This window comes from Nylanderia fulva, unplaced genomic scaffold (assembly GCF_048542155.1).
Source record: "Nylanderia fulva isolate GAGA-0341 unplaced genomic scaffold, ASM4854215v1 Scaffold50, whole genome shotgun sequence".
In the NCBI taxonomy this organism is placed as follows: Eukaryota; Metazoa; Arthropoda; class Insecta; order Hymenoptera; family Formicidae; genus Nylanderia; species Nylanderia fulva.
The window spans coordinates 931,824-958,434 of NW_028190588.1; the positions used below are offsets into that span (position 1 = coordinate 931,824).

A 26,611-nucleotide genomic window follows, 5' to 3' on the forward strand; every position below is an offset into this window, starting at 1 on the left:
TTACTTCTGCGATAGATACAATAATACGCTATCGTTGTACCTTATTATTTAATTATTAGTCGTTTCGTCGAACTCAAAAAAATCTGGTCCCTTCTTTCTTCAAAAAGTTTGACATCGCGCGGTAAATTACTTCCTGCGATAGATACAATAATACGCTATCGTTGTACCTTATTATTTAATTATTAGTCGTTTCGTCGAACTAGTATCTCAACTTTCGACTCTCTCCGAGAGCTTCCTCCGCGGAGGATCTAAGGACAATGCAAAGTTAATTTCGCCCTACGATTCTCTCGAGAGTGAGGCAAGGGCGAGAAAGAGGGCGGACGCTCTCTCGCAATCGGGTAAGTAAGCAGTATATAGGTAGGTCGTGTGCGATAGGACGAGGTGACGGCGCCAGGAGTAGAAAGGGTTGAGAAAGGAGAGAGAGAGAGAGAAGAGATAAAGCGGCCATTTTGTTTCCGGTGTCCCGGGAGCACTTCCGGTCACCGTCACGCAGCCCCGCGCCACGGAGTGCCCTCGAGCTTTTCTGAGATCTCCTTCCGCGATTATATTCAAATTAAATGCGCCGGCCCGACCGGTAATATACTGCCGCCAATTTAGCTACAACCCCCCAGAGGGTGGTTCGCCTTACCTTCCACGCTCCTCGAGTCGTCTCCCGCGCAGATTCGAATCCGGCGCAAGAACCCCGCGAATTGTCTCGTTCCGTTTCGGGGATGCGTGCCAACAACGGTGTCAATGATTTTCGACCTGCGGTCGACGCCGGAATAAAGCGCTCCCATCGTGATGGGTGAACGTATAGTGATCGCGGTGAGCCAATCGACGCGGTATCACTAGTGAGAGGATCGTTCCCGGAATTTCATTCAATAGATGATCAAAACAGATAGAAACGCGCGGAGAAAAATGTAGCTTATAGATCAAAACTACGTCTCGTAATCGTATCAATTTTACATTAAACATAAAATTCGCTCCAATGTTCATGAGACGGATCATTCTAGATTCGCAAACAACATTTGATTAAAAATTCATACGTCTTCGCCTGTGTTATGTAAGTCTGAAGAAATAATTGCAGAGGGATTAGAGACTTTAATGATAAACAACAAAGGCAAATCTCTGCGCGTGTACCCCGATTTACAAAACCGTAATCGTTCGCGCCCCCGAGATCGACAATAAATTCCTGTGCGGCGCGACAAGGAATTCGCTTCCGGTTTTGGTTGCGCTGTGCACGTATCGCGTTCAAGCGCGGCTGCATCCGAACAGTGGGGTTTCGGTTGCATCATTTTCAATGGTGATAATCCGACGTGCCGAGAGGGCCTCGTTGCGCGCGCGAGTCGAACCTGCTTTGTCACCGGATAACCTAGACTCGCATTGCCGGCTCCGATGGCGATAGACCTGCCACTTCCCGTCCCTCTCTCGTCCCCTTTCTCGCCCAGCCCGGTCGCTCCCTCCCGATTCCAACCCCCGACAAACGCGCGCATCCCTTGCCCAGAGCCCTGTCAAGTGAGCGAGAGAGAGAGAGAGAGAGAGAGAGAGCAAATGCCATCGATAGCGTGAGCATTCGTGTGCACTTCAAAACGATACATAGCAAACGCGCGTGGTAATAGGTGCCGCGATTATAAATGAAATGCGCTACACCGAGAGAGGAAAGGGAAAAGGGGATGAAATTACTCGGACGGACGACGAGCCAATTCTCCTCAGGTGCGACGAGCGGCGCAGGAGATTGTTACGCGAAGCGATTAACGAGCCGCTGCGGGTATCTATGCGTATCTGTTGTATGCGGATGATGCGATGGATTTGATTTTGAAATAAATACATGCCGAAGAATCAATAAAATGCATCTCTGCAGCGACAGCGCGGAGCTATTTAAAAATAAATTAACATTATCTCTTCGCAGTTCTCTTTCACAAATTGCTGTAATATTATTTAAATTGATAAAAGGATAAAGCAAAATTCGAAAGATTCTTCCCGTCAAACTATATCGAGTAATATTGCTATCGTTCTGTGATGAACAGACTCTTGATCAATCTGCTTATAATTTTATTAAACATTTTTATTTTCTCACTATACCGTATAAATAATGTTTTGCATCTGAATTTTATCAAGTGTACGATATTAATTGAATAAAAAAAATGTCTCCTGTCTTACGCAAATTCTGATAAAACCGGACAAAATCAAAGATCATTCGCATCGTACGAAGAGAAGAGAAGAGGCGAGTGTCACAACGTTTGCGTTAGTCGTTACACGTGTATTCGTTTACTCTCGGACCGGAGCAGCGGCGGAGACGAAGGAGGAGGGCATTTGCCGGAGGCGGCAGTATACGGGGGTGGTTTGTAATAGGCGTTCACACACACACACACACACACGCGTCCACGTATACATGTGTGCGCATTTACGCGGCGCGTTGCCAATGATTTATGTATATCGCTAATTACCAGCGTGCACTGCACTGGTACTTTATCCGGCGATCATAGTTTTATTAGGCCAACCTGTGCATTGCGGTATTGTCAGCGCCAAAAGCACCCCCGGCTGCACCGAAATGCATCAACGCACTCTGCGTTTGTAACGTTCCAGTTTTCAGAAGCGGGAACCTATTACGAGATGCGTCTTTCTCTCTGTAACTTTGATTTTTTTTTTTTTTTTTTTTTTTTTTTGTGAAATTGAAGATTTCTCGTCAACGAAAATACATAACTTTGTGATGAAATTTACAAGATATTCTAAACTTTCATTGACTTTCATTTTGATCTGCGTATTATTTCCTAAATATACCTCGGAATTTTTCTGAATATTTTAAAAATACGCTAATGCGGTAAATGATTTTATGACAAGATGGACGTTTACGGAGCGTATACCTACTCGTGGATTTGAGAGACCGACGGGAAAACGCGCAAAAAGGGGCCGTTGTTATAAATGAGAGACGCGATAGCTCTTAACGTCGAAATTAATTCATATCCGCCGTCGCCGTTGCTGCCTAGACGTAATCCCTGGATTTTTGGAGCGCCCTCGCGCGATGGCTTTAATCTCCGGTTTAGGGACCTTGCTAGAAAATAGACGCGCCTAAGCCCTATACGGCTTAAACGTGGCTTTAAACTCGTCGTATACGCAGTATCCGCGTCACTCTTATATACGCATAACGTGCGATATAGGCGAAACACAGCTGACTCGTTCGTCGTGTAAAGTTAGGCGTGCGTGGCAGGCAATTTGTTACAGTCAAACTGATCGAAACGCGAAATTCTGGCAAAACGAAAATAATAAATAATCTTTTCCATCAGATTGTATTTAAACGAATATTTGTGTATGTACAATACAAATTTTCGCTTCCACTCTTGTGAAATCAAATGCTACTTTTAGTTTCTGCCAAGAGCATTTTCCCTCGCACTTTTATTCGCATGACCCATTAGCTAACGGATTCCATAATTAACGCGAAAACAGCATCGTCAGTGCGCGCGCGAAATGCTCGCGACAGAGTAATTAGCGAGACACGGGATTCCGTTAAACGCGTAGAATTAATCGCGCAAATACGAGATTAGCCGATGTGGGACGCGGTCGTGTGTATGTGTGCATAATACGTGAACGTGCACAGTCGACCCTCTCTCTCTCTCTCTCTCTCTCCTGTTCTAGCTCTCTTCCTTTTCCATATCTCCCTCTTTATATTTCGCTCTCTATAAAATATATATATACATATATAGACCCAAATTGTATATTACGCCGCCGATAAAATGATACCTAAATTGCCGCACCGCAGCAAATATCGTTATAGAATGCGATGCGCCGCGGGCTGGTCATCCTGTGTCTAGATTTACTATAATTATGCTTGAAATGCGATCGTAAACACTCCAATACGACCGGTTTAATTGTGCGCGCAAACGCGATTTATAAAAAGCCAATCATTATTGCGCAAAAAACTAACGTGTGTCGTAACAAACGGTTGCATTTCGAGTGCGCTTGTATAGCGTTAAAAAAATGCGAAACATCCAACTGATAAATTTTACAAATAGTTATCCGTAAAAAAAAAATATATATATATATATAAAAGTATAGCCACTTTTCGCGCTATGGTCTTCCTGCGTGCTGGCGTGCGAGTTTCGCGTTTGCGTTTCGCGAAAATAAAATGCAAATCACCGAAACGGACCGACAGAGACGGACGCTTATTTATTAACCCGAGTCATGCAGTGTCGAAAAAAAAATTGTCCCTTCGAAGAATCAAGGGTGGACTTTCGGGGAAGGTTACACGACGCGATGTAATCGCGCTCGCGATCGTCCCGCATTCGATAATCCGCGACGTGTTTGTGCACGCGTCGTCTCGTGAAAACAATATATATATATATATATATATATATATATACATATATACATGTTATAGGTGTATATATACATATATATTTTTCATTCCGCGCGCATGGCCCGGCATAAAGCGAGCCAATTACGAAAAACGCGCGGAAACGCGATCGCGAGAATAGTTCTTCCACCATTCCATCATCACGCGACCGGGACTAATTTCTCACGAGAAATTGCGCGATTTGCACGCTCGTGCGCTGGTGTAAAGTAAACGAATACGTCGATCCCCGGCAAAGCGATTGTAATAAGCGCCATAAATTGATCCGCGTTTCCCCTCTTTATGCCAATTCGGTGAATGCGCAACCCTGCGGGTGCGGAACCCTCCTAATAACAGTGAACATAGTTGCGTAGGTATTAAGTTTGTTGTCTCTTTCGATGAATACGATACGTTCTCATCGTGAGTAATAGAGAGAAATTTAAATATATATATATATATATCTGCAAATATTTCTACCACTAATTTGAAATATCTGTATGTCGTTAATTTCTGTACGAAAATTTCTTATTCCGCAATTGTATCTGACACACCGTAATAAACGACACGATATTAAACGCGTCGGCGATATCGCGGTCGGTTTTAATGTACAAAACTGCATAACGCAGTCGGAGCTCTCTTGCGATAATAGCGTTCGATACGTTTCGCAAAACGGAACACGGGCCAATAAATAATAAGGGGAGGTAACAAGAGATCGGTCGTGCGCGCGTGACCGTCGATAAAATAATAATTACCGTCGACAATGCGCCCGAACAAATTGCCCGTTAATTTTTGCTCGATAAACATTCGTAAGCCCCGTAGAGGCGAAAACCGTATGCACGCGACGCGTAAATAATAGCCAAAATGCGATCACCAAAATCGCGCTGCTTCCTCTCCCCCTTCTCTTTTCACCCCCTCGTCCATTCTCACGCGGAAGGGCGCGGTTTGCGCTCGCTCACGCGTGTGTATGTGCGTGTGTGTGTGTGTGTATGTTTGTACACGCGTAATTTTCGGCGTGTATAATATGGACGCGGAAAAGGAAGGGAGGTAGGAGGCAGTTAGCCTCGGCATAAATATCAACGCATAATAATTTTGGATGGTTATTAGCGATAATAAAATCCCAATTTATCGAACGGCGGCCGCCTCCACCTCTCTCGTGTGCTCAACATTCGCGATTTATAATCTGCCCACCCAGTGCTTCGTCACGCTCGCGCACGCTGCACCGAAACAATGCGTCGATGTTTATCGACAATGGGAAGAATTTATCTCTGCCGCGATCAGCCGCGTAACGCCTGATTTTCTCACGCTCTTAGTCGAATCCCTCATTTTTTCCGTACCCTTTTTCATATCCGATATATAACCGAAGTATGTCGACACATAAAATTATCAGCTCGAAAATGTGCTTGGTTATCTACTTCGTCGCGATTACGAGTGTATTTTCGTGACGTCGACGTTTAATTAAAAGGATCCTTCACGATCGAACAAGCGCCTCTCGCAAACTGATGTTCGCGAGATCTGCTCCTGGCAGATCATAGTCGAACCAAGGCGCGTCGCCCTCCGACGCATTTGGCTTCTGAGTTACGCAAAGTCTGTCGTAGACATCCTGTATCTACTGGCATGCAACGGGAGAGTAAACGCGGCGCGTTAACTCATAATATCACTTGTCACGTTCAACAGCACTTCGCTAGACGGCGCATAGTTGCCGCGAGTTAATACGACAAGATTACGCGATATATTACGTAAACTACCCCTCCTTCGTCGACGCTTTATGAGAATCGAGCCTATTCATCTGTAATTCGTCGATTTTCAAATTAATACATTTTTTCTTCAACTTGTATCATTATTATTTCATGAACCAGAAATTTAATCAACGCGGCAAAGGCCAAAAGCCGTCGTAAACAGCTTTCTTATGTCGTAAACGCATTGCTCTAGTACCTACGATAAGTCGTACACTGAAATAAAAATTTTGTTGGATTAACAAAAATTCTGTTTGAAAATGGACGAAACGGAATTCTGGTTGAATCTATCAGAATTCCTTTTAATACAACAAATATCTTGTTTGCACCAACAAACTGATTTGTTGCATTAAAAGGAATTCTGGTAGATTCAACCAGTAATTCCGTTTCGTCCATTTTCGAACAGAATTTTTGTTAATCCAACAAAATTTTTTTTCCAGTGTAGTATCGCAACTAACGCGCACGTACGTCTATAATTGATTCCATCACTGGAAACAAAATTCTATTGTATTAACAAAAAAGTTTTCAACAACTGATTTGTTGTGCAAATAAGATGCTTGTTGCATTAAAAGGCTGCAACTGCATTCTGGTGGATTTAACCAGTAATTTTGTTTCGTCCATTTTCGAACAGAATTTTTGTTAATGCAACAAGATTTTTTTTCTAGTGATCGGACACAGTCGAGAGGAACTTTCGAAGAACGGAACTTTCGTGGTCGTTCTCTTCTAGATTCTAGCACCCAGTCCAGTGCATCAATTTCAACTTTGTTCGCCATCTCCGAGAGAGGAAGAGAGACTCGCGCCCTATCGCTCCCGCATTCTTAGTCGACGCATTTTCTTCCACTTAACTTTTCCGGCGATAAAGACGCGGCCCATCGTCGTCGTTCACAAATCCCCTATCGTAACCCCCTTTCTCCCTCCCTCGTCTCCCTTTCGTCGGGACGCATGCAAAGTAAAGTTGTTCTTTAGTTCGTTAGATCGAGCCAAACGGCGGAGACAACGGGACGCCTTTCGCCTTTACTTACGGGACTCGAAGGTGAAAAGATAACCTACGAGCATTATTCACCCGCGAAGGACGACCAAGTGGCGCGGGCTACGACCGGATGTGCCGTCTGAGAGGCGAAAGAAAGAGGGGACGAGATCGTTCGTTCACGATCTTACGCGTTCTCGCAGCTTTTATCGCGAGAGCTCGACGTGTTTCACATACCTTTTTTTTTATGTCGTTTTGATATAACTTCGAAGCTTCAAAATTTATCGGCGCGACGCGAGAAGAGAAAGGAGAGAATTCAGCGTAGTCTTTTCATAATTTATACATCCTCGCGTAATTTTTTTTTCTTTTCGACGTCTTATCGCGCGACGGTAATTTTTATACTCGAAATGATACATCGGTGTATCCACTTCGAATTTTAAAGATGCGTCTCGAAAATGTTTCTCGTCGAATTTCGCACGTTTCTCGATTCTTGCATTTTTGCCCGGCGCAAAGCATCCGTCGTCGTTACGATCTCGTTAAGGAGTGAGTTTTGCACAGCTCATCGCGAGGGCAAAAGAGGATGCCCAAGGGCCAGTCTCTCGATGGCCTTCCCTTACGAGGGATGGAGGATGGATTCGAACTCCCAAGGGTGAAATGGCTCATTCCGACGCACTTATCCAACGCAGGCCGTAGATAACCATAGATTAATGGAGCCTGGAGACTCGCCGAACGATAGACGGAGAAGCGAGATAGAAGGGAATGAGATAAACGAACGTGAGGGAATAAGAGAACGCGCGATGGAGCGAGAGAGGGTTTATTTCGAAGAAACGGCGACAGAAACGAAAGAGAAGGTAGATCCATAAGAGGGGGCGTTATACCTTGCTAGGCGACCCCGCTGATTTATTGTTTATTGAGAAATATGGCCGTTACTTTGCTCCCGAGGATTAACCTCCTTCTTTCTCTCATTCTTAATGTTCGATGGATTCGAACTTAAGAAAGTTATCCTCCGCTTCAAACTCTTCGACATCTACTTCGATCATCTTCGAAATAGATGTAACGAAAACTACAGCATTTGAAAAATATAATATAAATATAAAAATATAATCCGTCACCAAACTATCGTGAAAATTATGCTTAACAAATCTTTATTAATATAATAAAAGAATTTTGTATCGAAAGAATGTGATGCGATTCAAGAGTGACGAGATCTTGAGAACAACGCACGGCCAAGTTGATGGACTTTACTTAATGTAAAGCCAACCCATGGAAAGGATTAGGCTGACTAAGCCTGGTAGCAAGTCTATCTTTCGCCCTCTTGCTTGCTGACTCCGTCATGCTTGTGTGCACTCTCTATCCTCTCTCTCTCTTTCTCTCTTCGGTACTTCTATTCCACACAAATATACCTACGATATTCAAGTTATGAAGTGCGTCCGGTCAGAAGGAGACATCGCCGGAAGTCAAACAGGCTGCTCCATGGAAGATAAGCCTGTCAAGCCGAGGTTAAAGGATAAGGAAAGCTATCAGCTTGTTTAGGCTGAAATTTCGAACGAGGTAAAACTTCGGCCACAAGTTACGCGATGTCATAAACCGTCAACATTTACTTTTAAACAAATCAAGCGATTTTAACGACGCATCAATATTTCGATTCGAGGCAGCCTGCTCCCTCGTTTATCCTCGCGTCGAAAAGCGCAGTTTCACAAATGCCAACGGAATTCGAAGTTTTCAACGCAAGATTCTGCAACCTAACTCTCGACAAGATCGGATAATTAGACTGCGGTTCGTGCAACTTTGAATTATGCGTGTTCACGGCCTTATACCGGAAGACCGAGAACCCTTGGGGGACCAATTTGTTGATTAAGCCTGCCACATATTCAGCTTCTTGTCCTCTATAGATTCTGGGAAAGCATTTTCTGGGTACCATCTTATGCTATAAACTATCTAACTTTATGCAGGATATATTCAAACATAAGCTTGACATCAAGTAGGAAATTTAATTCTTTCTGAGTGTAAGGATGCTTTTTCAAAAATCTAATCAGAAGGATATTTTCAGAAATCTTGAATATATATTATACAAAACTTTACTGAAAAATAATTATTTTTCTGTTTTGAGCTCTACTGTTTTATTGTTTAATTATATTCTATATATTAATCTTATTATTTTTTAAAAATAAATCTTATAAAGATTGCATCGAGATAGAATTATTAAGAATTATACAGAGACTCGGAGATCCAAGATTGAGACGGTCTAATATTTCTCGCGGGATTACGCAACCTGTTTTGATATTTTCCGGTCGAATTACAGGGACGTCAACACCACTGCCGGTATCCCTGTCATCCACAGTGCTCAGCTATGGATCGAGGGCAGCGAGCCTCGCTTTTGAGCGTAAAATTGAATCAACGCTTTTTAAACGTCCCGTACACTTCGCTGTATACATTTCGCTCAGTGTTCCCTTGCGTTTGATGCGGAACGAAGATCGTTGACAACACCATACCAAATTGTTGCAAAATTCATGGCACGTTCGGCCATCATCCAACGATCGGACGTTAAACGCGATTCAACGAAATAAAGATAGTTTGTTGTGGCGATAATCGGTTTAATTAGAATAGAGAGTAATTAACATCGCGAAATATTGTTCAAGAAAAGTAGCACAAATTTAGATATTTAACTTTCTTAAAAATTAGTTAGATATATTAGATCGTAATTTAATCCGATAATTTTCGAAGGTATATGTATTCCTGCAGACCTCGACCGTAGATCAAGTTCTCTTTCTCGAGGGTACGCCGATGATAATCCGGGCGAATCCGCTCGGAGTGAAATCACGGGCCCGGTAAACTTAGCCGAACGAAACCTTGACAATGCCCGCCGGTCACGACTACATGGACGCGCACGATGTTAACTTTGCTTCCCGATTCGACTACGCGCATCCCCGCCAAGGCCTCGCCCCGAACTAAAGTTTGGCTATGTTACTCCAGAAGCTACGTAACGTTAGGAGAACTTAAGTACTACCCGTAAGTCATATTTAATCCGACTCACCGTTCTCGGCGTGTTGCTACTGCTGCTACACACAGACCTTCTCCGGGACCGACCCATTGTACCTGCCACGAACACCTGCGAGAACATAGATATAACACAGAGTGAGAGCGAGTTCAGACAGTTAAATCAAGGATATAATAATGATGCATGTTAACATATATCTGAGAATTATTCAAGGGATTGAATTTGTAGTTAAAAACAATTTAACATTTATATCTAACAAAATTTATTCGCGATCTGTGTGTGATATATAGATAAATTAATGTTTTTCTATAAATGAAATTCACAGTAAAACTTCGTATTCCGCTAACATTCGGAGAGAGCAACCTAACTATCTGCAATTTCATTTCTCCAGCCAATTTTCCCGACCCCTGTTCAATTCCAACCTGATACATACGCCCACGCAAATATCCGACGAAATGTCGGCATTGCTGCTCGTTACTCGTCAGATCTCAATCTCGCTTCGAACTGCGACGTCAATTTGTTTGAAGGAGACGAGAGCCCGCCGGGGCTTTCTCGCGACTCGTGACGTCGCTGGCGATTCTGGCGAACCGATAAGTACTCGCTCCGGGCGACCGTAGATTTATTGCCGGGCTTGGCGGTCTTCTTCTCGCTATGAGCTACCCCCTTAGACACCCCTTAACCACCCCGACCGTCAACCTCGTCTCTCAACTTTCGCCCTCGTCCCCGTCTTGTTATGCCACGCAGAACGATTCGCGGAGCATCTCCCCGAGACCGACTCGACTTCCGTTTTATTGGCGGAAATAATCTTTGATGTGATTCCGCGCGTCGCGTCTTAAAAGTTTTTTTCTGCCGTTACGGGGGGAAGGGTGATCGATTCTCAGACAAGAAGACGTCGTTCAGCATACGCGAGATAGAGCCGCATAACACTTAATCGCTCGATGTTCTTATCGTTGTGCCATCGTATCAATGGGCGCGAGCTCGATGGCATCATAAATGAACAGTCGTTCGAGAAGCACGGCTGTGCGTATCACCTTTGAGTTTCTGAAAGTGATGTAACTTAATCTCCCCGAACTGAGAGACATCAACGATAAATGCGACGTAGTTTCAAAAGTTTTCACGATTATTTCGATAGCACACTAATTTATCGGATATAAATAAATTTTGTAAATATAAGATAGAGAAACTCATTCTTATTAATTTTTTTTTTTTTAAGAAATTATGTAGTCACTCAAAGAAATTTATTTTATAATTTTGGTTCATTTCTTAACACGATTATCGCAAAATAGAAAAATGGACGTGTCAGAACAACACCGTTATCAAAGTCCTGCTGTGTTTTTTTAATCAACTAATATTACGGAATATGTTGTACCATTCTTGGCCACGAAAGGCACAGAATGGAAACGATTCAACGCTCTCTTCTCGGCTCAACCCTTTCGCCGTAAGTAACAAAGGAACAACGTCGAGTCCCATCGCGGTATCTGCGACCCATCGCTGTCTTAATTTCCTTCGTAATCTACGATATTAATATGGCTTAGGGTTGACCGACGCGCGTAATTTCGCGCCGCGCAGAAATTAATAGAAAGACGAATGTTCCCTCCGCGTGCTTTACGGCTGAACGCTCGACCGGAATGGTTAATAACGACGATTTCCGCGCCCGCTTTGCGAAAACGTGTCCTGCGACCAGCGCAGAAGTTGAATGCCGTCTTCGAGACAAAGTGTTTCGGCTCTTAGATTCTGTTCTATGTTGCATTGTATTGTGGTAGACACAGTAATTGATTATGGTACTTGTGATTGGAGTAATTATTTATTAGATAATTATTGCCCAGATTAGTCATTAATCATTTGTAATTTTTAATCATTAATCATCAAATAGATAATTATAGGATAAAAAAATTTTCGAAAGATTAATCTTTAAATTTAATCAACTAAATGAAATTACACAATAAATTATATAAAATATTATAAAAATAATATTTTGCTTGCAAGGAAAAACCAAGAACACGCTTGTTACATACATTCATAATATAAAAGTTTATTAATATCATCTTTTCTAAGTATATTTTAATTAAAAAATTGAAAATAAGATCTTTTCATTTTACAACTTAATATATTATAGAATTAACCAATATGCATATAATCAAGGTAATGAATGTTGAGTTTGTTTACTAAGTAATCAAATAATTAGTAATTATGGTTATTTAATAATCAGTAATATACCATGATTAATAAGTAATGGAAATAATCAAAACTATTAATTAATCATCGGTCTTGATTAAATTATTACACGATAAATATCTTGATTAAATTATAAAACGATAATATCTTGCGATTAATTCGAAAAAAAAAATTAAGAATGTTTAGAAAAGATATACTATACAAATTTTAGAAATGAATTTTCCTGTATATCGCGACTTCGATAAAAATCTAAATAAATAGAGTTGTGATACTCTTGGCGTTTTTATATTTATTCATCAATCTTATATTAAATTTGCTTTGTGGCATCGAGAGACGGGAGTCAATGCAGAACTTTGCCTTGTTCAAAAGTGACATACGCGAAATGACACGCTCCCCGACATACATCTTGTTCGTACGTCGTCTCGCGATAGCGACGCGGAAGTTCTCCAGCATCCCGTCCATCGTTCGCGCATGCGATCGCGAATCGCACGTCGGACAATGAGACGTGATTCGAGACGGCGGCGTCCCGCAGCTGCTATGTGTTATCGAGTGGCATTCCGACACGCTTCTGGAGTGACATTTAGATAGCGACGTCAACTGTCTGCGGAGCAAATCCGTCGTGGAAGCGCGAAGGCTCTCCTCCTCGGTATACCTTCCCCGGAAGCCTGACGGCGAGAGCCCTCGCCACCGAAGCGAGCGAATTCACTGCTGATCGAATTAGCGCGCCACGGCTCCCCGATACCCTGACAGTCTGAATTAATTAACAGGAGAACGCGCTAGGTAAGCAGCCATTATCGCAACAAAGTGCGCAGTCGCGCGACAGAACGAGCGAGATGTGACTATTCAATGATGCAACGCCATAAACTCCAATCGATATAAGCGCATGAATTGGCACATTTAAATCGTTCTATGATTTATCGAGGAAATAAAATTCAACTATTTTTTTACCAACAAATCCGTGATTTGTATAGCGTGTATAATAAAAATCTACATTTTAATTTAATATATAAGAGATGTAGCAAAAACCGATAACTTTTTATATTTGCATGCGCAAAAAAAGCGATCATCATCAGTTTACCATGAAATATGTTTTTTTAACTCATCATCAGCCTCGACTCATCGAGATGAATAAAGAAATATTCGCGATTCTAAGACAAATAGAGACGCAATAGAGTTAGGCGCGCGCGCGGACGAGTTTTGCGTCTCTTGACGCGACGCGATGTCTTGACTCTCCATTAACTTCACACTTAGCGGCACCTTAGAAAGCCCGCTGCCGTCGGAAGATCTGATTAGGGGTTCGAGTCTCTGCTAAACGCGTTAGTCTCGGCTGCGGGGGTGTCGCGCGAGAGGACGAGGGCGGCGCCATCAGGTGTTAGAGCGGCTGGAAGCAGGAAGAGGCGAAAGGGACGTTCGGTGGTGTCTGTCTCTTCATAGTTTGATGCAAATTGAGCACGAGCACCACCAACTACCGGCAGTATAGACGTTCTCTCTCCTCCTCTCTTATATCTACATACAAACGCGCGTACACACTTGTATACATCTATATCTACCTCGATCTAGACCTCGCGATCTCTTCCCTTCTCTCTCTTTCTCTTTGTCCTCGAAGAAGACTCCGCACGATCGAGTACGAAATTCATTCCGCGCGACCCTCTTCGGCTTCGAGCAAACCTCCACCATTCCCACCAGATCTTGACTACCGCCGAAGTGTTGCCGTTTGGGGCTTCCCGTCCCACATTGCGGAGCTTGCACTGTTTGCCGACGAATCTCGGAGGCTTTCTCTCGACTTAGCAGCGATAGAAAGGCGTCGCGGAGAACATTTAACGGTTAACCGATGATTTCTCCGATTTCCAAAAGTGTTATGATTTTATTCAGAAATATCGATATTTTGAAACTTGCAAAGGAACTTCTATGAATTTTGCAAATGGAAATTATATAATAAAATAATTTAATTCAATAAAATTTCGTAACTCTTAACCGTGATATAAATTCACATTTTATTCTCATTTATTTGTTTCGTTAAATATAATTATTCGATAACGTTATATTTTCCTGTACCTAATCCGCTACGATATAAATAAAGCCTCACGAAGAAATATCTTTGATTTTCGATGCGAAGTCAAAATATGAAGACGACACTATCTATATTTCAAAAATAACTGGCGACACTAATGTCTGGAACGTTTAGCATTTACAGATTACAGAAATAGCGTTTATCGGCAAATATAACGCGTATCTAGACGTGAAATCACGATACCATTATAAAGGATCGTTCTTTCCTGTCGCTCTGTCGCCTCCTTCTCTTTCTCCTCTCGCACCTCTACGTTCTATAAATGTTCCTTTTTATGGTGCATGATTCGAAGCTGCCCCCGGGATCGATTTTGCTTCGTAGCACGGCACTTATCGTACTCCGTTACGAGAGCGCGTTGCTTTTTATGGTGGTTCATGCTAGATGTTCCGATCGGCACACGTCTGCCTCTCTTTCTTACTTTTTTGCCTTCCTTTATCTTTTATTCCTCTTATTCCCTCTTATAGAAATGAGGTATCTGCCCGATACGAAAAATCATACTTATTCAAATCTATCTTACAAACTCTCTAAATTTCTTGGAGTGAAAACTGAACAATCTCGTTCCAAAAGAGTGGAATTTTACTCCAAAAGAATGAGATTTCACTCTTTTGGAGTAAAATTTCACTCTTTTAGAATGAGATTGTTCAGTTTTCACTCCAAGAAATTTAGAGAGAATAGATTGACTGATGTAAATTATTCATACATCGATAAAACCGACAAGAGTATAATGAGGAATATTAAATTAAAACAACATAGCATCCTTTTTGAGTGAGATACTACAAAATGCAGTCAATAAACCTCGATCTCATGTCAAGGACAGTTGGTCCTTTGTGGAGATTATTAAAGACAGAAACATCGACGACAGCCATGTTATGATTTCGTTGGACGTGACTTCACTTTTTACTAACACCCCTTGGGAATTAATTAAAATAGCAATAGAAAACCGATGGGATGACATCTCACAATTTACTTCGTTTAGCCTTGCGCAGTTTTTACACGCCATTGACACGGTAATGCGCTCAACGAGCTTCGTTTTTGACGGAAAATTTTACGAACAGGTTTTCGGTTCTCCGATGGGGTCTCCATTGTCTCCGATTCTTTCTGACATTGTTATGGACGATTTGGAATCATACTGTTTGCGTCAATTGGATTTCGAACCCTATTGTTATTTTAGGTACGTCGATGATATTTTTTCAATTATTCCGAAAGGAAAAATTGAGGATATGCTTCGTGTGTTCAATGGTTTCCACACTCGACTTAAGTTTACGTTCGAACTAGAGAAAAATTGTTCTCTGAGTTTTTTGGATACGAACGTTATACGTATCGGTGGTAGATTGACGACTAATTGGTACCGAAAGCCTACGTTTTCAGGCCGCTATATTAATTTTCTGTCAAATCATCCTATGAGATATAAAATTAGCGTGATTACAAGCCTAGTTGATAGGGCTATTTTACTCGCTGACCCTATTTTTCATGAAGAAAATATTAATTTAATCAAAAGAATCCTTATTAATAATTGTTACCCGTTAACAATTATAAACAAAAACATCAATAAAAGACTTCGAGCGATTAAATTTGGCGGTAATCTTAACTCGCCCAATCGAAATAAATTTGATACGCGAAATTGCATTGTGTTACCTTACATTAAAGATCTTAGCGAGAATATTACGCGTTGCATCAATAAAAGTGGAATTGATGCTTTGTATACTGTCCCAAAAAAATTGGACACGTTGATAAAAAGAGGTAAAGATGGGATCGAAAACTTAAAAAGAACTGATGTTGTTTATAAAATTGATTGTGCGAATTGCGATTCGGCTTATATAGGACAGACAAAGAGACATTTAGAAACGCGCATTAAAGAACATAGAAATAACATAAAAAAAGACAAGACATTGCATTCTGTCGTTAGTTTACATCGGACTTGCAACGATCATGAGTTCCGTTGGGATTCTCCGGTGATTCTGCATGAGGAAAAACAGACAAGAAAAAGAGAAATTGCAGAAATGTTTTACATAAAAAAACAAGGAAAAAGTATTAATTTACAGAAAGATACGGAGAATTTCAGTGGGATTTATGATCGTGTTCTTGACGTTATTTAAGTCGTTTTATATTTATTTTTACTTTTAATTTTATTTTTATTTTTATATCCACCTATTTATTTATTTTTATTTATTTGACTTTATTATGACGATTTAAATTACGAAAGACACATTTAGTTTCGTCTCTATCTTCTTAACGCTTAGTGACTAAGATTCTTGCGAACAGTTAACATCTATTTAATATGTGCTTACTTCTGTCAGTCTTGCATTGTTCATCAAAACAAGCGTTAACATTGTCGGTAGTTTGCATAGAAGTTGATTTACTGTTTTAAATTTGGTATGTAACACATTTTTGTTTTTAAATGTATAATTAATTGTTGCGAATAAGTGTATTAAATTATAATTATTTTGATGGAACTTTTTATAGATGTACTTGAAAAGGGCTGCAATGACAGCCGAAACGTTGTTGTATTTCAAATAATTATTTATAATAAATTATTGCCAGTCTGGTCGACTTTAAACATTGAGGAGTGGTTTTTTATTAATTATTACTGGCAACCTTAAGGATTATTATTTATTAAATTAAAACGTCGCGCATTGAGAATGCATCATGCTCTTTTCATGATGCATGCAAATTTTATCATTTACTGCAAAATGAACTCAATCATTGATTTGATAAGTGAGAAATCGATTGGTGAAATGCTAAACCTGTTCATACGAAAATGTTAATATATCTCGAATCTCGACGTGTCCTAATTTCACTTATAACAGTGAGCAAAGTGTATTTATATATTACGATACTCTCGGATATATCGATCGAGACACATCGCGACTTTATATATGCTGATCGGAGAGATATTTTAAGTTCAATTATAGCGTCGCCAATCAGGTTGAATATATAATCATCGCTCGCTATTTCGAATCTCTAATGCATCTATAATGCCTCGTATTTCTGAATCAACGAAAATCTTTAATGGCGATGAAAACTAAAGTCATGCGATCACGAACATTAATGAAAACTTCTATTTACATAACAGAATTTATAATCGAAAATCTCATTGAAGTTAAACTATTTTTTATTTATCATAAACCGAACATCTGTGTTTTCATTGCTGTAATAAATATGCACTTTTTGAAAAAAGTAATATCTAAACGTTTATGAATCAACTATTTCACTGAAAATTAATTCCGAAAGATAAATGTCAAACACACACAATATATAACTCTACGTTTTTATATTTATATATAATCGATACGAAAGAAATAATATCTGAAAAAGAGAGGTTTATTTACTTCGCGCATTGATTTCGCCGACGAGCAAATTACTCGACCACATCCTAAGAATACATCCAGTAAAATAAAATGCAGATTTCGTCGGATATGAGCGCCGTACGTCGTAGAATCTCATTGCGATTTCATGGTCCTCTCGGAAGGAGACGACTGTCTCGGTCTCGGTCGACCGGCTCGTTTCGAATGCTACAAATGTGCCGCGCGCGAACGCGTTCGCATTCAGGTGGCTCGAGTAGGTGGTGAAAAAAATCACGTCTGCATTTACATAAGCGCCGGTATAAACCACTCGACAGAGAAATCCCGACATAAAACCCAAACAGGATACCAGCGCGGGACAGCACATCCGTTGAATACGCAATGGCCGTATGTAGCCGGTGTACGTACACACACACCCCCACCCACCCCTTTACCGAAAAATGCTTTTATTATTCACCGGTGAATTACGAACGCGACACTGTATACGTTTTACCCCGCCGTTTATGCTGACGTGCAGTTTACACGGCTCATTGACGACGACGTCTTTGAAAAAAAGAGGGAGAATCGCCCATTTTATTAGTATTGAATAAGCATTCCTTTTTTTTCTTTTATATATGACATTCCATCGATTTTCTCATAAAATATTCAAACTTTCTCAAACATTTATTAGCTCACGCGATGATGTTGACTTATCACACATTTGACTTATATATAATATCAATAAAATAAATATAAAATATATTTAGCACACTTCTCTTTCATCAGATCGTTAAAAATAGAGGAATAATTTTATAAAATAAGAAATAACACACTATACAAATCGCGCTTAAGAAATAAAAAAACGGAAAGTCGATTCTCTCTCAATAATTTATACTAATGACATGTATCTGAGGAATCCGGCATGTCCCAGAAACGACTTAAAATTTATGCGAGCCCTTCTGTAAGACAAATCGCGCGAACACGCCCGTCATATCGCGATCGATATAACGCGCTATACGGTATAACGTCCAGAGAGTGATGTTCCCGGCACCTGACAGGAATTTTCAAGTCCCGTGGATCTCATGGGAAAACGATTTTCGTGTCCCTCGTGGATCTTCGATCCAGGGCGCGCGGTCTAAAACCGGCTGCCCTTAAAAGACGAGGCCACTTTCATGGCTCTTTAGCATTTCCGGGCGTAACGTCCTTTATGCGGACGCCTTTCTTGGAAAAGGGCGCGGGAGAGAAAAAATTGACTTTTAAACCGGCAATAAAAACGAAAAATGTGAAATCTTTGATTTTAAAGGCCCTCGCCTCGCGAGGGAACGACAGTTGGTCGATGCGTATAAACCTCGCAGCGGCAATCTTATTTCTTCCGATATCGCAAGCCGAGCACGTTCGGTACCTCGTCACCATCCCGAAATCCGCGTGCAGCGGTATGTATATCGTGTCGGATTACTCCAAAATCCCGGACTTTTATACGCTGAATTTTAAAATACACTTCGGTCTCTGTCTCTGATTTTTCATTCCTCCGGAAATAGACAGGAAATGGACGTCAAAATTTACTAACATCACTCTGTAAATACGCATGTATTTTTTTAAGATCTCTCTTATTAATAAATTAGAAAATAAAATTCAGGAGAGAATCGTCAAATCATGTGACTACGTTTGTAGAGAACAAGAAGAAAGATAAGAGGGAGAAAATTGCAGAAACTTCCAATTTACGGTAATCCGAGTACGTCTGCGAATCGACTGAAAATTTACATTTAAGAGTCTTGGAAGACGCTAGAAGAAGCGGAAAAGGGGCGGCGTTTCGCCGCTTGTTTTTATTTTCTAGCAATTTCCTCGACGGAGCAGAACGGAAAGTGACCTTAAAGGGAATTAGCACGCTTTACCGCCTCTACCTATCTCGCGCAACTCTTAAACGGTATTTCTTCCCGTCCCTCTGCCACTTTTAAACACTACGAATCAACGTGATAACGATTATCATCGTTTAGACTAACAATTTTATTAAAAATTATACGTAGCTTTTGAAGTATGTTATTGTAATTTTGCACAAATTATTGTTTTTTATTTTAATCACAATCGTAACGCAATAAAATTAATTTCTGATTGCAGATTTTGCGTGGGGGACAGATTTTATCTCTGTGATAACAAGATTCTCTGCGAATACGATTACGAGGAGAGGCTGGTTTTCGCCAATATGGCTCTGCATCCTCCGCCTAGCGCGACTTTGGCGCACATCAAGAGACAAGTGACCCATCTTCAACCACCTCAGGTAAAGAGAATTTACAGCTGTCTTTATTGTCAACAAAACTTGCGCGATAACTTGTAAGTTCACGTAGTTTAAAATATATCTATCGATCAATAGAAACATATTTTCGTTATAAAAGAGACACCTGTACGAGGTAAAGTACAGCAGAACGTATACCTAGTGGAATCTCTTCTCTGGACCCTGGCCATCGGGTTTCAAACTCGCAAGGTTTCAAACTGCTCAAGGCGCAACCCCCTTAAGGCGGGTTAAAGTGGCAGGTCGCTCGTCCTGACCCTCTCGACAACAAAGGACTCCCCCGAGGCTTCAGCTATGCTTTACCATCCTGCCATCGTCTTACGAGTTAGGATATCGCGTGTCCTTATTAATTAAGCTCGCCCGTTAAGCAAGCCTCGTCGCATGCTTTAACGATTTGCCTGTTCTTCGTCGAAGATGGAACGTGCGAAAGAATTTACTCTTCGCGAAGGCTTTCAAGAGCTATTCCGTAAGAATATACAAAGCAAAGTCATTACACATAGTTTGTAATCGCGAATCTTTGATTAATCGTGAATAAAAACAAATTTCGAAAACTTTTAACGCATACACGCGAAATTAAAAAATATCTTGTAACAAAAATAAAAGAAAAAAGTTGTTGCAGAATTTGATTTTATTTAAATTTAATTCTTATCTTTTCAAAATTGCAAGAAAGATTTCATGTAACGTTGAATGAAGTAATTGAAGCAAAAATAGATTATAAAAGCATGATAATAAAGGACAAATGGCAAGCAACGAAGAGCTGGCGATTTTCACCGAACAGAAACGTCCAGAATTATGAACTCATCGGCGTTAAGCTTGTTAGGATTAAGTCTTCTTGATTATCCTAAGGCAACAGCCTTGCTTCGAAACAATATCTTAAGCTCCTGCTGCACGAAGGACCACGTCCTACTCGACCCTAGGAAGCCTATCCATTTAATCCGTGTGCCGTCTTGCAAGGATCTCACCGTCTTCCTTGTATAATGACGTCACGTATTTTAATTCGCGATATTTACTTGAAAATAATAATTAGAGTCATTCAGAACAATTAAAGGATTATATCCTTTAATTATTACAATTATAATATTTGCTTCTCTCTCTCTCTCTCTCTCTCTCTCTCTCTTTCTGTTTACATTTTATATATATTTCAAATTTTATAAATAAAAGTCTAATAATAAGTATATTAGTATATGCATATTTGTTCACCTGTGAAAATTTAAAACAAATTTCTTTCGAAACGAGAAATTGGAGTAATTAAACTAGACTAACGTTAAAAAAAATACCGTTCGCCGTTATATTTTCATTGTTAAAAGATCGTTTAAAAAACGACGATAAAATAGCCATCGCAAAAGTTGAAAAACATTCTCTGAAACGTCTCGGAGAAACGGTCTCTAAGACCGTAGATGCTTGCCGCACGCTCGAATTGTACGCATGCACAGAATAACGAGGTCCCCGGCCCGATGATATCATGCTCGGTAACGTGTACTACTTATAATATGCAAATTCGCTCCCCTTAACCGCTCTCGCCGGCGAGCTGCGTGTAATTCAGGGGTTGGTAACCCTTGCGACTCTATTCCTGGGCGCCACGTAAGCGTCGCGCGCTCTTCCACGATTGTGCGTGCGTGCGTGTGCACGTCGTTTATAATGTTTAAAGAAATATCGGCTCGCGTGGACGGGCGTGTTAGCGTGTAAACATTTTTCAGGGACACCCACACGCGCGCGTAAATCTCTCTTGGCGAGGCCGAACTCGAGATTTAAAATTCGTAAAGTCTCTCGACGCCGAAACGCGACATATCGCTTTAATTAATACGAGATATTTTTTTATTGCTCGACACGAGGGAAATCAAATTTGTTTTTTCGCTGTAAATTTCTGGCATCGTCAACAATCGAGAAAAATTGGCACGTCCGCGGTGTATTCCGCGATATTGCGCGATCCAGCAGCTTTCACACGCAATATCGATTCGCTCGGAGGGTTTACGGGTTATAAATGACCGGTGTGCGAAATAACGGGATGGCAGACTAATGCCAATAATCGGCGTGGCATGCTAATGTCGTCTGCGCATCTATTACGCTAAGCCTGATGGATCCCTCTTGACATCTCGTTCCTGGAGCGTGAATACCTTCGATCGCGGAGAGAGCACTCAAGATGTCTATCGTTTCTGTTGTAGCTAGCATAAAGGTCATTTGACATTTTGCACTTAAATAAAAGAGATTAACACCGTACATTACTCACTTTTGCCTCAAGTCGCAAAATAACGTTGCAAACATATCTTGTACAAATAAATAAACAACAATTGTAATACAAATTGATGGTATTTTTTGAATGTAAAAAACAATTCGAAAAACAGAAAATATTAAACTCCTGTTAGAATTAACACTCCGATAAACGACGCGACAAAACGCAAAGACGAAATTGAGAATATCTATAAAGTGTAAGAAAGAAAAAGAGGGACAGAGATAAGAAGGGAGAAAGGAGAGAAAAGGCGTTAAGATTCTTAAAAACCGCAAAGAGGGTGCTCGTCCTGGAGGCAGCTGCCACCCTTGTACTCTGCTTAAGCCCGTCGGAGGCGGCGAAGTGCCGTCGACGGAAGGTGGAAAAGGGGCGGTAGTTTTTCTGATTGCCTGAGAACAGACAGCTGTCCCAATCTTTCTCAGCCCTGGAAGGATCCTACCGCGTTTCTTACGAATAATGCCGGGGAGTGTTGCTTACGAATAACTCGAGTATGCCTGATCCGGGGTAAATCGAGGGTGGGGAGGATGAAGGAATGAAAAGAAGCGACGAGACTGGATCGCCTTTAGCCGTTCACATCGACAATCGAGCTGTCTCGATGAAGACGGATGACGGATCGTTTCCGATATCATCGTTGGCCTATTGAAACTTTATTATATATTATAGGGATTATTTTCAAATTGATTATCTTCTTTTTAATCAATGAAAAAATTAATTTCATATAATATTGTAAAATAATAATCGATAAATTGATTACAGACATATAAAAAACAATGTCGTAGCTCTGTTGATAGTAACAATTACGAAAAGACTCGTGAAGCTTTAGCTCCTTTTCTCAAGGAGGAGTTTCGATCGCGCAATCTCATCCTCCTTAGAGACAAGTGTAACGCGCTTAAAAATTGGCGAGAACTTTTATTTCGGTCTAATTTTCCCCTCGGGACTTGGAGAAATGATAGGAGAGAAGGGAAGGGAAAGGAAGGGGGAGTGAAAGGGGAAATGTTAGCGGGGGGATATAGACACGGAGTAAGAATGAGAAAGAGAAAGACACGACGAGAGAGTTTGGAACGATTATCTGAGTTTTAAAACAAACTCTCGAGTGTCTGCGAAGTCCTTCGCGAATCAGAGGAAGGAGGGAGGCCGAGGTGCCAGAAGGAGGTTGAAAAGCGCGATGAAGGGAAGAGGGAGTTGCGGAGGTGAGATAATATGCTAATGCCAAGATGGAAGGTACATGGGAATTTAAGAGGATCAATGCACAGTACGAGATTCGTACGGGGAATGAGTAACATTACAACGTCCTCTATATTGCTTCCAGACGATTAGATTCCTAAAAGTTCGTCGAATGCGAGTGACTAATTTCGGTGAAATTAAACTTTTTCAGTTTAATGTCACTTTTATTCGAGTTTAATATCATTTGTTCAAGAATAAAATAAATGCATTTACGGACGTATCGAACGTATAAAAACAAATCAAGAAAATTGAAGAGAGATAATCTATATTTATATAAAAAGATTTTTTTCATCTTACATTTCCTATTTTATTTATTTATATTTTTCTCAATATGTAATATGGATCATACTACATTAATATAAATAATTAAAATAATTAATTAATTAAATTGTATTAGCGAAAGATTAATAATGGCGAAATATAAGAGATATTTATACAATTTTCATTGTCGATTATTGCGTTAATTATAGGCGATTGATTTAAAATAGTTGTTTCGATATGAATGAAAGACTTAGGGATCAATATAACGTATGCATTAGAATATCCGAATAGAATGTGTCAGAATAGGATATGATACCATTAATAATAATTAATGTAGCGCACGGTTAATCCCTCGAAATGTAGCGTTTAGCGAAATGGACGTGCATCATCGTAATGCAGTACTATACAAGGCCACTACACAGAAGCGTATTTCCACACTGAACAAAGCCATTAGTCCATCATTAATTCTTCATTGTAGATACTCTATCGTTGTGCATACGAATACGATCTGTTTAGAATTACATCAGAGAATGTCATGGAAATTACGTTAAACGAGCGCACACATTATTCTCTATCTATATATAATTAAATATAAAATATATAAAAAAAAAATTTTAAAACTTATCCCTCGCACAAGAAAAGGAAGATTATCGCGCGAAATCTCGAAATGTCCGTGGTCAAAATGTGTTCTACGCGTAACAAACGGCCCTTGATCGATCGTTGATCGATCAGCTGATTAGATTGCCTGGTTGGTCAACGTAACACAAGTTGTGTCGTGACAGGAAGAGGAAGAGAGAGAGAGAGAGAGAACAAAGGAGAGGGAGAGGACATAAGCACGTACACACGAGCCCTCGCACGCGCGTGTACACGTCGTTCTTGTTAACGAGCGCATTATTAGGTGCACCGTGCTTGGCTGAATTTCACGTAAAGCCTCCGCGCGGCCCCTTATATTGTACAACGCGCGCGTCCCGAGAAAGCTCGCATGGGAAAGCCCGGCTTGCGAGCTTATGCGAGATTATGAGTTTAGTTGGGAAACAACTCGGAGAGAGCTATGTGCTACGTGGCCGAGAGAAAGCTTACTTTTGTAACGATTATTACCATGGACCGTCGCAAAGACTCGATCACGTGGTCGAGCTTACGCTTCAACGACGAATTTTAATATAAAATTATTACTCTATACTGATTGAGAGATGCGTTTAGCGTCGAAAAATAAAAACGTGTCGAGAAAATCGATTCATCCCCATAATTATAATTTGTAAAAATTGCAAAAATCTATACGTGTGATTGATTGGTTCTTTCTCGACCTTCATTATCTGTTTGCAAGGAAAACAAAGAAAGCGGAGTATTGATAAATCTCTTTTCTCCCGAGGAAAGAATCAGATCGAAGATGGCCGGGCTAACGACCCAACGGGCAGTAAATTCCGCTTCTAAACGATCCCGGGGGCGATTAACGACGTCTTGCTCTAATTCTCATCTCGTGCCGGAGGTCGGACCATGAGCGTGGGTGGCGCTAATTTTTGCGCGTAAGAAAAGCCGCGCGCGGAGAAACGGGCGCACCTGGTCGTTTCCCATCCGCGGGAGATCAACGGACAAATGACACGCGATTCTCCCTGGCGAACCCCTCACGCGTTTGGCGATGCCCCGCATTTACCGTCAGTTACAAACTACCCGACCCCGCTTCGCCACCCTCGCGCCGAGTCACGATTAATGTCTTATTCGCGCGAGCGAGATCCTCTCGAGAGGAAGGAAAAACCGGGAGATTTTCCGCGACAGATATGAGAAGCGCAAAAAAACCGCCTGCGACTATCATATGCGACAAGGAAGCTCATCTTTTCATTAATAATCTGACGCGAGATATTAATTATGTCGTGAAAATTATCTGGTAAACTTATTACAAAATTTCGGGAAAAAAGTTATAAAAGTTATAAAAAAGGATAAATTAAAAAATGTGTTTGATTTTGGAAAAAGATTATCACAAATGCCTTTATATACGGATATTCATATAGCATCCTATCTAACATACCAATATCGCAAAGCGCGTGCCGTTTGATTACGATGTCGGCAGTAAATCCACAACTCGGTAATTCCTCCTCTGGCAATTGTAGATAAAACTTGAATAAGTCATAGACTTAATTTAACCCATAGTAGCGTTCAACGGCGGTCTGAAGCCTTCCACGGAGATTTCTTAATTACGAGCGGGACTTTCTGAGACAGGAGGATGGGAGCCTAAAGATAGAAAGAGAAGAGAAGATCCTCTATATACATATACCGAAAGACGGAAACGTAAAATGAGAAAGAGAGAGGGACAAAAGTCCTGCTGGGGAAAAGGGTTCTCACGGTGACGAGATTTAAGGATCCTTCCTAAGGGAAAAAAATCGCCCCCGTCGCGGAGACAGATGATAAAGCATTTCTCTAGCAGCGCTTTGTCATTTTTATCATAATTATTTACGAGTTAATTACTCCGCAACCGCACCCTGCTGGCTACATTTTTTTGCGTTAGAATGAGAAAAATGCTTTATTAAGACACCAAAAGAGATAACACCTTTCATAACGATTCCGTGACAGATCTGCGCTTTCATTCTTCTATTCCCGTTACAAACAGCAAGACACAAAAGCGAAATAAAATAAAGAAAAGTAAAATAGACAATCTATTTGTTCCAATAATAAATTACCTTGTAATCTAGACTTCCAATTTTTTAAACAAAAAAAAAACATATTGTAATTGAAATCGATTCGTTCGTCGCAACATTTATATTCCAAGGCGTCCTAAGGCGTGGGATAATTGTCGAAAATGGAGGCTTAATTCGGCGCCGTGCGAAAGTTAGTATGATCAACTTACGGGCAGGATCTCGTCACGAGGGGCTGAGCCGCACGGTCTGCCGAATTTTAAGCCTGTATAATTTAACACCTTTACTGCGGAAACTAAGAGAAACTGAATGGGAAAGACGCGGAAGGAGAGGCACGCGTGTTCGCGAGAAAGCACGGGACGACGACGAAGGTTGTAAAAGACGAAGAGAAAGCGGGATCGACTGGATAAGACGAAAGAGGGGTGAACGGAGGGAGAGATATTAAAGTTCGAAGTTT

At 40.8% G+C, this 26,611-nt stretch overlaps 2 protein-coding genes across 3 annotated transcripts in view; one reads left to right on the forward strand and one right to left on the reverse strand.

Moving 5' to 3' along the window:
• The window catches only part of LOC114935434 (uncharacterized), a 214,888-nt gene that overhangs the window by 165,443 nt on the left and 22,834 nt on the right, over positions 1-26,611 (reverse strand). Inside the window, exon 4 of the mRNA XM_085487165.1 lies at positions 10,041-10,115. Coding sequence (XP_085343291.1) covers positions 10,041-10,097 — 57 coding nt within the window. The 5' untranslated portion in view covers positions 10,098-10,115. The remainder of the gene's footprint in view (positions 1-10,040; positions 10,116-26,611) is intronic.
• LOC114935433 (LIM domain only protein 3) overlaps positions 1-26,611 on the forward strand; it is a 92,603-nt gene that overhangs the window by 61,620 nt on the left and 4,372 nt on the right. The window contains exons 5-6 of one of the 2 annotated variants that reach the window (XM_085487164.1): positions 19,644-19,803; positions 19,919-20,330. In XM_085487164.1, the coding sequence (XP_085343290.1) occupies positions 19,644-19,803; positions 19,919-19,960 (202 nt within the window). In that variant the 3' untranslated portion in view covers positions 19,961-20,330. Of the gene's footprint in view, positions 1-19,643; positions 19,804-19,918; positions 20,331-26,611 lie in introns of those variants that run through there. The other variant, XM_085487163.1, reaches the window with a different exon arrangement.